Source organism: Hibiscus syriacus, unplaced genomic scaffold, assembly GCF_006381635.1.
Source record: "Hibiscus syriacus cultivar Baekdansim isolate YM2019G1 unplaced genomic scaffold, ASM638163v2 tig00007204_pilon, whole genome shotgun sequence".
Taxonomy (NCBI): Eukaryota; Viridiplantae; Streptophyta; class Magnoliopsida; order Malvales; family Malvaceae; genus Hibiscus; species Hibiscus syriacus.
In genome coordinates this window covers 74,623-90,218 of record NW_024062129.1, presented here as the reverse complement: position 1 = coordinate 90,218, position 15,596 = coordinate 74,623, and the positions used below count along the sequence as shown (strand labels likewise).

Below are 15,596 nucleotides of genomic sequence, written 5' to 3'. Positions count from 1 at the left end.
CCCCTTTCTTCTCTTTTGTTTCAGGAACAACAATCATCTCCCAATCATAACCAAAGGCGCAATAACCAATCATTTATTATGTCATTAAGTAGCTAATTTCATGATGCTCGGTGTTGAAATTAATCTTAAATTTTGTACATCATATTTTTCAATGAAATATAGCAGGCTAATGGTCATCATGTTGTTCACAGAATAGTGCATGGTAGTGGACCTTTAAGAATTTTGTATGTAAGTTGTCATTGCTGCCTGATGATGACAAAAAAAAGCCTCAATGTGAATTCACAGCTTTAAACATGGATGGAAGACGATGTTAGTTGCTTGTTTCGTGGGAAAAAATTTTGAACAAAGAGTATGACACACAAGCATTTGTATTATTTCTTACTGTTCTTATGTTTTTTCACCCTTTAATCTTCCAACTAAAAGATAATCAGTTGAAATCAGCATACTTTGGTTCAAAATGATTCCCAGATTTTCATCAAAGTAACAATAAGCGAAAAAGAGAAAGATGAAGCATGGAACTTCAGCTTGACGGTACCGCCACACTTGATCTTGAATTTGCTTTTATTTTCTTTTTAAAGATCAGCCTAAAGTTGAGGAAAGGCCATTAAATTCATCACTCTTTCTTTTTAATCTCTGGTTTTCTTTTCTTCATTCATCCTCCTTTACCTTTAGGAAACTCGTAAGTTGTAGAGAAATCAGTAAACAACATTGTTACACGTAGTACACCCTATTAGGAAAAGCCAGAACTAAAACTGAGGGACTCATTGAGGGAAGAATATTATCCATTTTCCAAAAGCATAACATGTATGGTGAGAAAAAGTGAAAACCCTTCAAATTTTAAAATGAAACCACTTTCGAATGGCTGAGGGAGAATCTGATGTATGAGGCAATGATGATGGGTACGTAGTTGATTGCGGTCAAGCAAACCTCGTAAAACGTGCAGTCAATCTGGGTTCTCTTAGGGCCTAGCTTAGCCTTAGAGGGAAGGGACAAGGAGAGTACTATCATTGATCCTCTAATATATATCTATATTCATGCTTTCTTTTTAGGCCACATGGAAGGCAATGGTGCAGACGAGGTCCCTTGATCAAGTGGCTCATCTTGGGACCACGATTTCATGGGGAGAACTAAAGAAAGCGTCTGCAATAGTTGCTTTTGATTTCATGGGGAGTAGGGTTGCTTGTCTAAATCCATCGTGAGTTAGTTAGTATTCGATTCATGTTAAGTAAAAAAATTTGTTACTTGATTTTATTTGTTATTAGTTTAGATTGTTAAAATTTTACTCAATTCTTACTCATTAAAAAAAACTTATTACTCGATTCGTTGCGTGTTAAGTTCACCGAAATTTGTACTTTATTTTCTTAACTATAAGTAAAATCTACTAATATTATATAAAATTTAATATAAAACATAAATTAAAAAATTTAACCTAAAAAAATTATCAAAAGAGTGTATAAACAATTTCAAAGTCTAAACTTCAAAGTAATAATATACAAATATATTAAAATAATAAATAGGGTTTGATTTTTTTAGTATAGTAAAATATTAATTAATAATTTAGTATTGTTTATTGTTTACTAAAAAATTAATAGATTAATAATTTATTATCTTTTTATTATCTATTAATAAATTAGTAATTTTTTAATGAAATATTTTTTAAGATAATTACTAAAAATGTAATATAAAAAATTAACGAATTGTTCGTGAATTTATCGAGTCGAATATGATTTTGCTCGATTTAACTTATTAAGGTCTCGAGTCGAGTTCAAATTTGAGTCGAGTCAATCCGAATTAAATTTTTATAGAACTTTGATCAAGTAGAGTTCGAACTACTTACGAATTGTTCAACTCATTAAACACCCCTAATGAAGAGAAGATTACGTGTTTTTAGTGTGAAAACCAAGTGGATAAAATAGGGGGAAAGAAATGAACATAGGCTTAGTTTGCCTGCCAGATCCGATCTCATCCAAGATCCACTAAGCCTCGTGCATTGAAAGATTTGGTGTCGAAAGAGAGAGATAGGGTTGATGGATTAAATAATAAACTAAAAGCCAATTTCAGACAAAAGTCACACAATTTGTGCTGTAGTGAGTTGGACTTTGTTTAAAGGCGCATGCGCGAGGCGAGAGATACATCCGCCGACGGTGACTGCGGCGGCATTCACAAAGACCACGTAAACGTATTCCCTGTCTTGGCTGGCGTTTACAAATAGAATTTCTGACGAAAACGAATCTCAAACGTCGGTGGACATGATCTTTAATTAGACGACTTGGACCCATCAATTACTATTTTGGTCGAATGGTTGCTCTGAAATTCTCTTTCTTTGCTACGGTATTAATCCAATAAAATTTGGATTCGGAGGCCCGCTACTATAGCTAATTTTCATTTGGCATCATCCTCTTCCTACCCGAACAAGTTCATCAATGTCACTTTTATCCTCGTTAACGAAAAATATAAAATTTACAAATACAATTAATACTGAACTTAAATAAATTCTTAGCATTTATTTAAAGGGTAAACCAAATAGAAGGTCAATAATGTTGAGTAAGTTTTCATTTTCTTTACCAGAGTTTCAAACTTTACAAATTGATCACTAACGTTATTGATTTATAACAAAATGGCCACTTAAGGTACACTTAACATTTTGTTTTTGTTGATTCTTGGAGCAGTCAGCAGACCGACGAGAATGAAGAGAAAATTGTGGTAGATGTTAAGTTTGTAAATGAATTGATAGAGACAAAAAGCCAAAGCATAAGGAAAAAGAGAAACTCCAACGTCGAAAGGATGATTAAAGAAGACGAAGAACAACATATAAGTGAAGCCACATCTACCCGTGAAGCTGCAGTTGCAGTCGAGAAGCAGATCTGCAAAGCGCTAGTTAATAAGGACTCCAACAGTTCAGATGTCCAGGTAAGTGTTTAATCGTCCAGCTCAGCTTTCTGTCACCAACGTTAACGCTTGTTAACGTCGAGTGATCATTTTGTTACAAAACGATAACATTAGTGATCCATTTGTAACTTTTAAAACTTCAGCGGGGAAAATAAAAACTTACTCAAACATTAGTGATTGTTTGTGTAGTTTACCCTTATTTAAATTACACGTGTTTATACCATCCATTAAAGGTGTGCAAATTCAGATATCGGATCCGATTTGAAAATTCGGATACTTAAAAATTTCGGATACCTAAAATAGTTATTCGTATCTAATATGAAAAATTGAATATCCGAAATTTTGAATGGGATATTCGGATCCGAATATAAAATTTAATTTGACAAAAAATAATTTTAAATTTTTTGATTTATTGTAACTTATTCAATACCTCTATTATATTTTTATGTATATTTAATTACTCACACACAATAAATAATTAAATATCCTAATTTTTATTGGGCTACTCGTTTATTGGGCTAAAGGGTATCTAAAATCTGAAAGCCCAAAATTTTCCAAATTTTTGGATAATTCGAAAATGGAATTTATCCAATCCGTATTCGATCCGGTTACCTGATTTTTTTCGAATATCCGATCCGAATTATATGAAAATAAAAAAATGAATCGGATATCCAAAATTTCAGATTAAATCACTGGATTAACGGATCAAATTTTTGCACAACCCTACCATCCATTACATGTGTGATCTCCAATGGAGTGACTGCCAATTGCTTTGACATATGAAGTGGATACCAAATAAGGTCGCATCCTTGCATAAACGCTTCTTGTGGCTGAATACTGCTTTGTGGAATTGGGCCCTCTGGCTCTTATGCTCTGTTAAAGAGTGCACCCTTTGACGTTAAGTTCCAAAATTAAACCTAAATATTTGTTTATATTTCCATCTTCAAGAAGTGGGTAATTTTACCAATAAATCCGACAGCCCAATTCGGCCAACTATTCCTTTGCATTTTCATTTTGGGCCATAAACAATTTCCCTTTACTTCTCATGTTACTATTCTATATCGTGATATGTTTATTTCTCCACATCATTTACATTAATGTTTCAATAGTTTACTTTGAACTAGTATGTTGTATTTATGTACTCTTTAGGATTAGTACGGCAGCACATGGTGTCTATTCATAATGGGTGGTAGTAGGACGATGGTAAGAATGCATACGTTTAATATAAAATGATCGGGAGTTTTTATTTTTACAACATTTTTATCTTAGGAATACTATTTTCAAAATTCATATTTTAATTGTTTTTAAATATTGTATTTGTTTCGTGTTTTAAGTGATTACAGCCGAACATGATTCCTTGATTGAAGCAAATAAGTCAATATACCATTCCCTTGCAGACTAGAAACAGGCTTAAATAATTTCAGTAGAAAAATTTATGAGAATGGTCGGTTTGCTTCAATGAGAATAACAGACCCCTATCAGATTTCATTATCCTATTGCCTAGAAAATCTCATGATAATATCTATCATATTAGTTCTGGGAATACGTGTAAAAATAAATGAGATTCTAATCCAAGATCCTACTTTTGAGATAACCCTAAAAAAATATGGGCAAATACCATGTGCTACCAAAAGCCAATGGTGAAAGATCACCATGTGATGTTAAATACAAATAAATTTTCCTTGGAAGCCACACACACTCCCATCCCATCCATCGAACGTCAAATCCAGCTCTATGTTTTGCAGTGAAAAATACGTATCCGGTCACTCTAAATGCAGTGAAAGATATTGGCAGCTCTATATTTATTTTTTGGTTTAGCGTCGTAAATACTAAAATAAAAAATAAAAAACACAAATAATCTCCTAGATTGTTGTATTATGAGTGATCAATTATTAAAAGTTATTAAATAATCTTTTAGTTATATGATATTATTTTATTGAGACTTTTTATTATTAAAATTTTAGTTATTGTATTATTTATTATAAGCAAACAGTTTTGGATCTTAAGATCTCTTTTAATATCCCACCTTGCCGTTATCCAAACTGTTCTCTGATTTTCGAAAATTATAAGCAAAAAATAGTATTCGCTCCACTTTTTTAGAAGATTTTGCTGAACAAAAGGATTCTGTCTTCTGGGTTTTACTTTTGAGTTTTTAATTGTATTTGTTTTGGAGCTTTCACATTTATGGGTTTTTACAATAACTTCATTTGTCTCCCACAATATCTCTCGTGTAATTACTTTTCTCATTACAGACGTATATATATGAAGATTGTATAATTATATATTTATTTATTTATTTATATATACATTGTATTTTATCTTTATTTTTAATTTTTTGACTGTCGGAGGTCTTCCACGGAAGCTGCTCTCAACCTGACGTTGGAGACAGCCTACTACCCTACCTCCCTCTTACCCCATTACATATGATAATAGGGTTTTGTTGTTGTTGTTGTTGTATTATTTATTATGTTTCAAGTTCATCTTTTTTGTTAAAAAATGAAATGAGTCTGAATTGGACGTTAACATACTGACTGAAATACGATAAAAATATTATCCCATAATCTCAACCGATACTTTATACAAAAATAAAATAATAGCGCACGGCATAGTATTATTGTATTCCCATTTCCTTTACTTGGTCCCAAAGCCAAATCCAATACCTTAATAGGTTGGTCCAAATCCAAAGGCAAAACCCATCAAGCTACATATATGCAATATAAAATACCAGGATGAACCGCCTCTTTTATTACCCAAAGCGGTAACCGCCTCTTTTATTACCCAAAGCGGTATGCCTCTGACGCCCTCGCATATTATAAAAGGGAAGCAAGTAGTTATAAAAACAAGTAGCGCACCCGCCCACCGCTCTTTCCTTCTTTCCCACTGCTTCTAGAAGTCTGTTCTCTTCATTCCTATTTAAACTACGCCTCTTCTTATCTTTCTCTCTTCTCCAAGCAGAAACCCTTTACACACCCTATATTTAATCTTCAACTCTTTCCACTCTTATTTGTTGTTTATTATATGTATATCATCTCTTCTTATGAGATGAATCGTTTTTAGTTTCTTCTTGTTCATACTCTCCGTTTTCATTGGACACAATTGTAAATTGAATTTTGTGTTTTAGTTCTTGCTATTATGGCTTTTGTTGAAAACCAATACAACCAATTTTCGTTCCAAACACGAGACTCCGACGGAACTCCCATGGATTCGACGTCTTTCGACGCTGCAAACGATGAGGAATCGGTTGTTTCCGATTGCGAAAGCAGCGTCTCTGGTCCCTCTTTTGATCAGCCTTCCCTGTCAAACAATGGGTTGATTCGGTTGTCCCGTGGGGACAAAGCGCATGATGTTATCGAGAAAAGGTTTCTCTCCAATTTGGGTTCTCTGGCGGCTCATACCAATGACTTGACCATCCAGAAGAATTGTTTCTCTGGCTTTACTTGGCAGGCAAGGCTGAAATCTTTCCAGATTTTCACCAAGGCAATGGAGAAAAAATGCGGCGGCGATGCCAATATTAAGTACGCTTGGTGCGCTGCCACTAGGGACGAAATTTCTAGGATCGTTGAGCATGGCTTTGGCTATAGCGGGTTGCCCAAAAACAGCAGTTTGTATGGTCATGGCGTCTACCTTTCCCCCGATGGTTCTCCAATGGAGAGGTAAAATGCACAACACCATGAGAATTCCATCTCTTACTTATTGTTCTAATTATAGAAACATGTTCAGTCTTTGACTGCCTGTAAAATTGATTGTTTGTTTTGCTTCAGTGTGAAGAATACCATCGTTGATAGTAATGGGATGCGGTATTTGATGCTCTGCCTCGTAATATTGGGGAAGGCAGAATTGGTACAGCCTGGTTCTACGCAATGCCATCCGAGTTCAGATGAGTTTGATTCCGGCGTCGACGACTTGTCCACGCCGAAGAAATATATTGTGTGGAGTACGCATTTGAATACTCATATATTGCCGGAGTACATCCTGAGTTTCAGAGCTCCCTCGTCTTTGAAAGGTAAGCGATTTCGGGTTTGAACAGTTTGAAAGTCGGTTGTGAGTATTGGGTTTTGACTTTGAGACTTGATTATTTGTAGGGTTGCTTGGGATGCAAGATAGGTTGAAGATGCCGACTTCACCATGGATATCATTTCCTGCTCTGATATCTGCACTTACCACGTTCTTACCTCCAACTGACATGAACTTGATCTCCAAGTATTATAGGGATCACAGGGTAAGTGTGTGCACTTACTTTTTTCTTCTTCTTCTTCATGTTTCCAGTTATTGCAAATTAGAATGTTATGTTTGGTTGGGCAGGATAAGAAAATATCAAGGCGTGAACTCATACAAATTTTAAGACAATTAGCCGGAGACAAATTGTTGATTGCGGTCATCAATTCATCTAGGACCAAGGTACGTAATCAAAATACAAAGCTTTCTTACTAGGGGTTTTGCTAAATTTCATTTTACGCCTATCAGTCACTGATTTGATTCTGATTTTGCAGCAATACAAAGCACGAGTGAGCAACCGCTGAATGGGGGCGCAAGGCAGATAGATGATGATGAAAACCTGGAGTTTCTTTTCTGTTAGAAACTTAAATGTATTCTGTTGTTTTTTAATTGATCGAGGATAAGTAAATATGTAGACTCCAAATTTTGCAGTTTCTTTTCAGAATACGACTTCATTTTCATGTTTTAGGCCAAGGGCAGGTTTCTCTGAATCTCGAACCCCAAGAAATATCTCATCCGACATGTTCTATTAGTATACAAACCAACACCGAAAGAAAGGGGAAATTCACATGCAAATATCATGTTATAAGAATTAATGTATGAAATAGTTGATGAATAAGAGGTGGTAAAACGACAATAATCCAAAGCAGGGGACAACATGGTGGAGGTAAACAATGGTCGGCCTATTGTTTTGTTTAAGAGGAATGAGTTGGTCTATAGCCTCTGATAGTGGATCTAATTTCATCTAAAAAAATATGAAAAAAATTGACCTCCTAAACGAGTTAATTGCATCATATATCCTCGAAGTATGATTTTTATTTTAAATTGGCACTTAAACTTTTAAATATACCAATTTCACCCCTAAACTATGACTATCTTTTTAGGTTAGTCCTTAAACTTTTGAAAACTTTAATTTCATCCCTAAACTATGACCTTTACTCTAAATTGGTCCCCCTAACTTTTTGAACGGTCCAATTTCATCTCAAACTATATGTATATACTAATCACATCCCTCGTTAATAAAATCATCAAGTTTTATTATAATATGTTTGAAAAAAATAAAGTTTAGGTTAAATTATGGTTGAAAATAATTATATATTTGAATGCATTTAGGATGAAATTGAAATATTCAAAAGTTTGAGGACTAATTTAGAAAGAGAGTCATATTTTATGGATGAAATTATAATGCTCCAATGTTTAAGGACTAATTTAGAATGAGAGATATAATTTGGGGATGAAATTAAAATATTTAAAAATTTAAGAACCAATTTAAAATTAGAGTTATAGTTTAAGGACATATGATGCAATTAACTCCCTCCTAAACTCATGAATTTTGTTTTACTAATGATCAGATCTTTATTGGTGGGAAAACTAGACCCAAGAACAACCTTTGGGTTGGATTATCTATTATACTCTATTCGGCTTAAATTAGGTTGTTAATAGGCTTCTAGATGAAATTGGGTTTAAATTTCTTCTAGAAGTTTGTTAGAAAGGCTTAATATCAAAATAAGTTTTGAAATTATATCTTTTTACATTTAGGTGTTGAAATATTTTTAGTCAATTTAAGTATTAAACGTTTATAATGTTATCATTTAAGTGCCAATAACTTAACGACTGTTAAAATAAGTTAACTAATCAGTACTTTACTTAATTTTTTATTTTCTTTAATTTTTTTAAAAAAAAATTCTTAAATTTTGTAGAAAAAAACTCCTAAGATCTCCTATTTCTTTTATAAAATATTCCAATACTTTCAATTTTCAAGCACGGTTGGAGACCACCCAATCACCAGTGATCACTCAATGGTTGACCATCCTCCGATCATTTACATATCAATCGGGATAGATATGTATTGAGATTTAGGGATTTGAGTTTATGGATTTTAAGGGTTTGAAGTTATGATTAACGACTAACGATGGGTGGATAGACAGTCGATGGAAACAATAGTAGTGGTGGACGGTCGACGAGTGGGGTGAAGTTTTGGGATTAAGGATTTTTTTAAATAATAATTTTAATTTTAATATTTTAAAAATTTATAAAAGCACCTCATGTCACATTCTAAATAGTTAAAAAAAATTATTGTCTATCGAAAAACGTAAATGATAATATTAGAAGCCTAAACCTAAATTGAGCAAAAAAAAAATAGACATTTTAAATGAGAGGTATAGTTTAAATAATTTTTTTCCTATTAAGCCTTAGAAAGAGGTAGCATTTTCATCCTCTTTCTTTTTCCCCTTGGCTATTATGATTTTGCACTTAACTCGCTTCATCCGCAATCCTAAACCAGGTTGCAACATCCGGTGATTGCTTGCTTTACGTTGTCTAAAAAATGTCATCACTAAGGAACGAACTCAACCGCGAGTCTAAGCTTTTACCATTATTATACCACTTTCTTCTGTTTTCATATTCATAGAAATCCTCACCTTGTGGCTTATTCGTTAGGTCATCGAGAAATACAGGGACTACGTCGTCCCTGCCAAAGCCTTCCACAACAAGGAAGAGACGTTACGGGTAATTTCATTTGTTTATCTCATCCAATTTCTTGCTTCTTAGACTGTAATATGAGTGCCATCTATAATTTAATGAATATATAATTTTTTTCTTCTTTCTGTTTTTTTTTTTGTCGATTTGCTCTACAGAAACTCAAGGAGAAGGCTGTATTCTGAAACCCAGATGAATTTTACTTTCAGATGATAAAAACGACAGCTGTGAATGGAGTTCATAAACCCGAGTATAACAGGGCTTTCATATTTACACTGTTTTCTATTTCGGCTTGCCAATCTATAATGCTTATTTGGTCTCTTTTCTTTTTGTTCCGATATCTTTATTTGAATAGGAATCAGGTTAACAAATACACTCGGAAGAACTCATGTTAATGAAGACCCAAGACATATTACAAAGTGAAAGGAAGGTACAATGAATGGTTTTTCGTTTATCAAAGGGCTATATGATATTTCCTATTATTGATACGAATTTGTCCTGCTTCAGAAAGTTCTGTTGCATTCTCTTGATATTCATACATCTAACGGACACATTTACTATGTTGAAAATAGGTTTGGTTTCTTAACTTTTTTCTCCCTAGTTGGCTGGAAAGGAATTCAGGAGCTGTCATGTACAAGTGTAGGACTATAGCAGTGAATGTATTTATCTATTTCCTTTCTATTCTTCAAACCATTTATTTAGTATCAATGGAATTTTTGTGTCATGCATAAGGATTGATTTTTAGCACACAAGATGGACCTGAAACACTGCAAGATTTAACAATTCATATCACCATTATTCAAGACTCAAAACCTCGTGTAACTCAATAGTCAACAAATCATCCCCATGCGTCTTACTATCTTCTCCTCTACTTTTTTCCCTTCAAGATTCCTCTTCCTTTAATACAAAAGCAAAATCATAATTCATTTCTCTACTGTTATCATTTGTTCTCTAAATACAGTTGAAATTGCTTGCTTTTGCTTTCATTGATCGGAACGATTTACTCTCTTTGTTCATCTGTGTTTGCCACACACTGACAAGGTTGTTTGCTAATTATTAGGTCTTCCTGTCAACCTGGCCATTAGTTTAGGCTTTAAATGTTAGCTTTGATTTGACATTGAGCATAGATAGCTTGGGTCTGGCATGCTAAAAAAAATGAAATAATTATCCTAAATTTTAATCACTGTTAGTATTTTTAACAGTTAAATAAGTTGTTCATAATAGCTATACACGTATTTAAAGTTTTATAAAGTGACACGAACCAAACAACCTCAGTGGTTAAAGAATTGTTCTTCCTTGAGATCTCAGGTTTGTGCACTATGAATGTCAAGGTGTGAGCTTTCAATTTCAAATGATTGAGTTATCTTTGAACGAATACTACTTTATACTTATCTCAGATTAATCAAAGTTATAAATATTTATTTGAGCTGGACATTAACACGCAACTGTTAATTTTTTTAAAGAAAATATGAATTTGAAATATAATGAATATTTAGACGACTATTTATAACTTTTACTAGTCAGAGGACCATTTGTGTAATTTACCCTAAAATTTTATCATTTAAATACCGAATAACTGAAAATTGTACAACCATTCCTTTATCACCTGCTCTTCTTATCACCGTTAGAGCTTCAAGCCTTCAACTGGTATAAATCAGCAATAATCATAAGTAGTGCAAGTTGGTGGAGGTAAACAATGGTCGGCCCCTTGTTTTAATTAAGATGTATTGCTTGATTAGTGCTAGCCAACTCTCTCTATAGCCTCAAATAAAATAAAATAAAATAAAATCCCATCTTACTTGAAAAATTATGAAGCTAAATCCTCATCCAGTTTGTAATGAAACACATGCACTTGATTTACTATTTCTTTTAGTATAAATTACTGAAGTTATAATGTAGGTGAATTTGAAGGATTCCTCTCTCAATTTTCATACGAAAAGTTAGCTGCAATTAAGGGCAGGCCAGATACTCATGCACTGACGTGATGTTTATTCATCAGAAAACTAGACTCGAGAACGACCACACAAAAGCCTGCTAACAAAGAGCTATAAGACCAGATCATATTTCCACATAACACCACTGGCAATGTATTATTATTATAACTATTGGTGTATAATGAAGAACTAGTCATGCTGAGAAAGGTCGACATATACTGCAGCAATAGTTTAGATGTTGACACAAATAACTTAGGCAAAAGGTTTGCATCAGTATTTTTTTTTTATCATGCTTACACTCGAAAGTGAGTCCAGCTTCAGTTCCCTTCATAGCTGTTTTCCTGTTCTTGTATAACAGTGGAGTTCCCGGTTGAAAAACCTTCATTCATCTCCACTACACCTGCAGACTCTGACATTTTTGTGATCCTCTGCAACTCGTCAATTACCTCCGAGGGACGAGCTGCTGATCGGTCATCAGCCAATTGTTCTTGTGTAGCGGTTTCTTTGGGAGCTGATTTGGGCTGTTAAATAACTTCAGCTGCTTCTTCCATTGCCAAAGGGGGTGGTTGGGGAGGAACTCATGAACGTTTAATGGGTGGTTGTTCATTGGTTCTCACACCATAAGGTCCAGCAGCCTTGGCTTTATCTTCGTTTTCAATCTCTGTGATTCTGCCATTCTTCCGTTGCCACCAAGGCATCAAGCTCTCATCATCCACCAGATAGTTTAACCCATTGCCCTGTCCATTCTGATTCAAGCCTTCAGCACTTGTCTGGGACTGGAGTACCTGGCGGGAGCCATTTTGAATCTCCCAGGCTACTCAATCAGAGAAGGGGAGGGGTCAGATTTACATTGATATTACTCTTTACAAGTCATATTTCTCGGCACAAATAACATCCAGAATAATGAAAATATGGTGGTAATGATTGTATTCAAGTTTTCCTTGGATTGATCCACCACACACCACGGGATGTAGAAACTAATGTATGGGACTACCCGTTTTGACTGAAGAAAATAAGCAGTAACCAATTTGGTATATATATTGATTATGGCTCCAAAAACTCTTCAATCGTAATACTTAAAATATCCTGCTTCTCAAAGATGTTTAATTAACCACATTGAAGTAGAATCCTAGTAGTATATATGAATAAAATGCAAGAGAAATGATCCTACTGCAGAACAGACCTTAGATCTTGGTGCTATGCGAGGATTTGACAATAACTGGTTACGGTTGGGAGGCATATCATTTTCTTTTCCACATACCTTAGCTTGTCCTAATAGTTAAAAAAAAGAATATTAGTAATGACGTTCAACACCTCACCAGTCACAATTGGGTTGTCCTCTGAAGAAACTAAATTATAAACAGGCAGCAATAAGACAATAATTTCAGAAGATGCCCTTGGTATGAGGTAAGCAAACAGTACCGATGAAACTAAATGACATTGGATGTTGTCCAATGCAACTGAATTCGTTTAATAATCATCACTTTGTTGGTTCTTAGCACCATTAATACATGAAGATAGCTTGCTAAGTAGTCAAGCTGGGTTACTTGCTGGGGGAAAATCCTTTAGCAAACAATATATCGAGCTATTTAAGGAAAGAATAGAACTCTTCTTCCAAAGCTTAACTTCCTAAGAGACCTTTGCTATTCTTTTGGGTTCCTCACATCTCTATCTTACATCTCCATAAAGTGCACCCAATATTAACAAGGTCATAGTAGAGGAAAGATATCAATATCTACAGCTAAATTAATATCCAACACAATGTTTATTAATTAAGGTCATAGTAGACCCATAGCAAAACATCACTTCTCTTAATTATCAATTTATCATTCATTTATTTATTGCTACGAACGAATTGTCTAACATGCAACACTATAGATATAAGCATGGCCACAACAGGAAACGTTTAAGAATCAAATTCCAACAAATATTTCACAAGACACAACTACACTAAAAATTGTATAGGAGTACCTTCCAGTTTTCTTATTGAATTACTCATCGGCTTCATCTCTTGCATTTGCACATCCATCAGATTCATAAATTCCTCAAAGCGGCTTCGCTCTGACAAGTATCAAACTAGGTTCAGTATATCAAGAAGATACTTGTGCAAGAACAAAAAGACCAATGAAACATTATGAAACTATTCAACAAAAAATAAAAGTTCATTTCAAATCCACCTTCATTTTTGGAGTTCAACATTTCCTGACTCGCTTTTGCAATGTCAGCAGCTGCAGCCGCAGCAGCTTTTGCTGCGGCTGTTGCCTCCTCTGCCAAACTTGGTTTTGCGTAAATTTTATTGGTGTGGTCATTTTCTTCTTCCAGTACAACTTTACGTATCCACAACTTCAACTTTGGGATAATAACTTCCAAAAAAAAGTTATCTGAACGTGAGAAAAATCTAGTTTATGAAATTAAACTTAAATCCGGATAAAAGCAGCTCAAAGAGATGGAAACAGTATTGGGAAATAAAATATGACACATCTTACCAAATACGAAGTGATAGAAGATGCACTTTGTTCTGGGTAATGAAGCAGTAGATGATATCAATACCTTGAATAATAAAGCCCTGCCACAGCCTGAAGCTGCCAATAACCCTACAGCAGAAACCGCATGGTACCACTGAAACTGCTTCTGTGCAACTGTCCCAGAAGATGCAATACCAGCAGGAACAGCTGCCATAGGTTGGGGTGCTTGGATTGAAGCCTGAGTTTGGATGATTGATGACGACTTCGCTTGCCCATCTGATACCATTATTATACAGCAACAAAATAGATTCAGTGACCCAGCAATAAGAAGACAAAGGATTGACTCCCACTTCACTACTACAATATAGTACCCGGATTCGAACTAGGTGGTTGTGAACTAGGAGTTGGGTCCTGTTAAGAATCAATGAATGCTTATAAACACTTATCAACAGAAACAAAATATCATGATAATGAACAAAAAACAAAATAGTTATACTACCGGCACACACCGAAAAGCTTCATCAATCTACTCCTTTGTAAGGCCTTTCCTCTCGAGAAAGACCTTCTATAGATAACAGGCGAACCCCTAACTTTGGGGTGTGAGAGAAATTTGACAGCATTTGAAACCTGGTCCTCTCTTATCGGTTCGGAGTTCACAAACACAGATGCTGGAACACTCTGTTTAGTAGCATCTGGACTAATATCTTGTTGAACCTGATTTGCTTGAAAATTCTGTTTAGTAGCCTCTAGCCTAACATCTTGTTGCACAACCTCTGTTGAAAATGGTATCCAAAATTAGAATCCCTTGATTTGAAGAAGAAAAAAACAGATCTGAACTATTCAGTTCTCCTGAGCATGTACAATTTCCCCTTATTTGCTCCTTTTAATTGGTTCCCAGTTTTCACATACATATAAACCCAAAATTTTCTTTTTCTTATAACACTGCATATAAGTCAGCTTTAAAGTAAGCAAATCCATCTAAAAAAAATTGGGTTTTAATTCTCTGTAAGTAGAAATCAACGCGAAGAAAGTTTACAGACTGTATACGCTAACTTAGAGAAACGAAAAAAAAAAGGATCCGACCTGAGAGGCTGAGACTGCTTGTGGCTTATCGTCGTTGGAATTGGGAGAAGGGGACTGAGTCGTCGTCGCCATAGCGGCTCACTGAGTTAGAAAGAGGCGGCAAAACGAACGAAAGAAAAACAAATAGAGCAAAGGGTGAAGCTTAACGGAGTTGCTGACAATTGATAATGATGAAAACCGAAAGACTCGGAAGAAAGAGGATCTTTGCTGATTTCGGTGCAGCTGATGAATTTTGCTCACCGTTTATCCATTCAAGGCCTGAAAACAAGTTTTATTGGGCCATGCTATGAAGTTTTACTTTTCAAGTTTTATTTTAATTTATCACAATTTTTTAAGAGAAAATAATTTCAGTGACAAAAAATGTCTTATAATATACGATTTTAACCAATTTTTTTTTGGATTTGCCAAAATGACCAACTAAATCGCAATGCGATCGATAATTCGTAACGCGATCTCCGGTATCGCAAATCAGTTTCCAGATTCGCAACGCGATTATGACTATCGCATTGCGATTACGTAAATCGCAATGTGA

The 15,596-nt window shown here is 34.6% G+C and overlaps 1 protein-coding gene, 1 long non-coding RNA gene and 1 pseudogene across 3 annotated transcripts; 2 read left to right on the top strand and 1 right to left on the bottom strand.

The window, feature by feature from the left end:
- The first annotated feature begins 5,846 nt into the window (after positions 1–5,846).
- On the top strand, positions 5,847–7,572 carry LOC120201402 (probable inactive poly [ADP-ribose] polymerase SRO5). 2 transcript variants are annotated; one of them, XM_039202018.1, is made up of 5 exons: positions 5,847–6,542; positions 6,651–6,892; positions 6,972–7,108; positions 7,192–7,287; positions 7,380–7,572. In XM_039202018.1, exons 1-5 carry the CDS (start codon positions 6,022–6,024, stop codon positions 7,407–7,409), a joined length of 1,026 nt encoding a protein of 341 aa, XP_039057949.1. In that variant the 5' UTR covers positions 5,847–6,021; the 3' UTR covers positions 7,410–7,572. The 2 variants fall into 2 exon arrangements, with proteins under 2 accessions (XP_039057949.1, XP_039057950.1); XM_039202019.1 differs by having other exon boundaries at positions 5,848–6,542; positions 6,993–7,108.
- A 1,746-nt stretch (positions 7,573–9,318) lies between these two features.
- On the top strand, positions 9,319–10,227 carry LOC120201418. Its single transcript, XR_005523647.1, has 3 exons — positions 9,319–9,612; positions 9,741–9,832; positions 9,938–10,227. It is a non-coding gene; the product is annotated as an uncharacterized LOC120201418 (long non-coding RNA).
- Positions 10,228–11,643: 1,416 nt separating this feature from the next.
- On the bottom strand, positions 11,644–15,315 carry LOC120201404 (annotated as a pseudogene).
- Positions 15,316–15,596: the final 281 nt, after the last annotated feature.

Excerpts from the sequence above, each read along its gene's own strand:
- LOC120201402 (XM_039202018.1), top strand. The coding sequence starts at position 6,022 with ATGGCTTTTGTTGAAAACCAATACAACCAATTTTCGTTCCAAACACGA. Across the intron at positions 7,109-7,191 it reads AGTATTATAGGGATCACAGG|GATAAGAAAATATCAAGGCG; the intron begins GTAAGTGTGTGC and ends TTGGTTGGGCAG. Across the intron at positions 7,288-7,379 it reads TCAATTCATCTAGGACCAAG|CAATACAAAGCACGAGTGAG; the intron begins GTACGTAATCAA and ends CTGATTTTGCAG.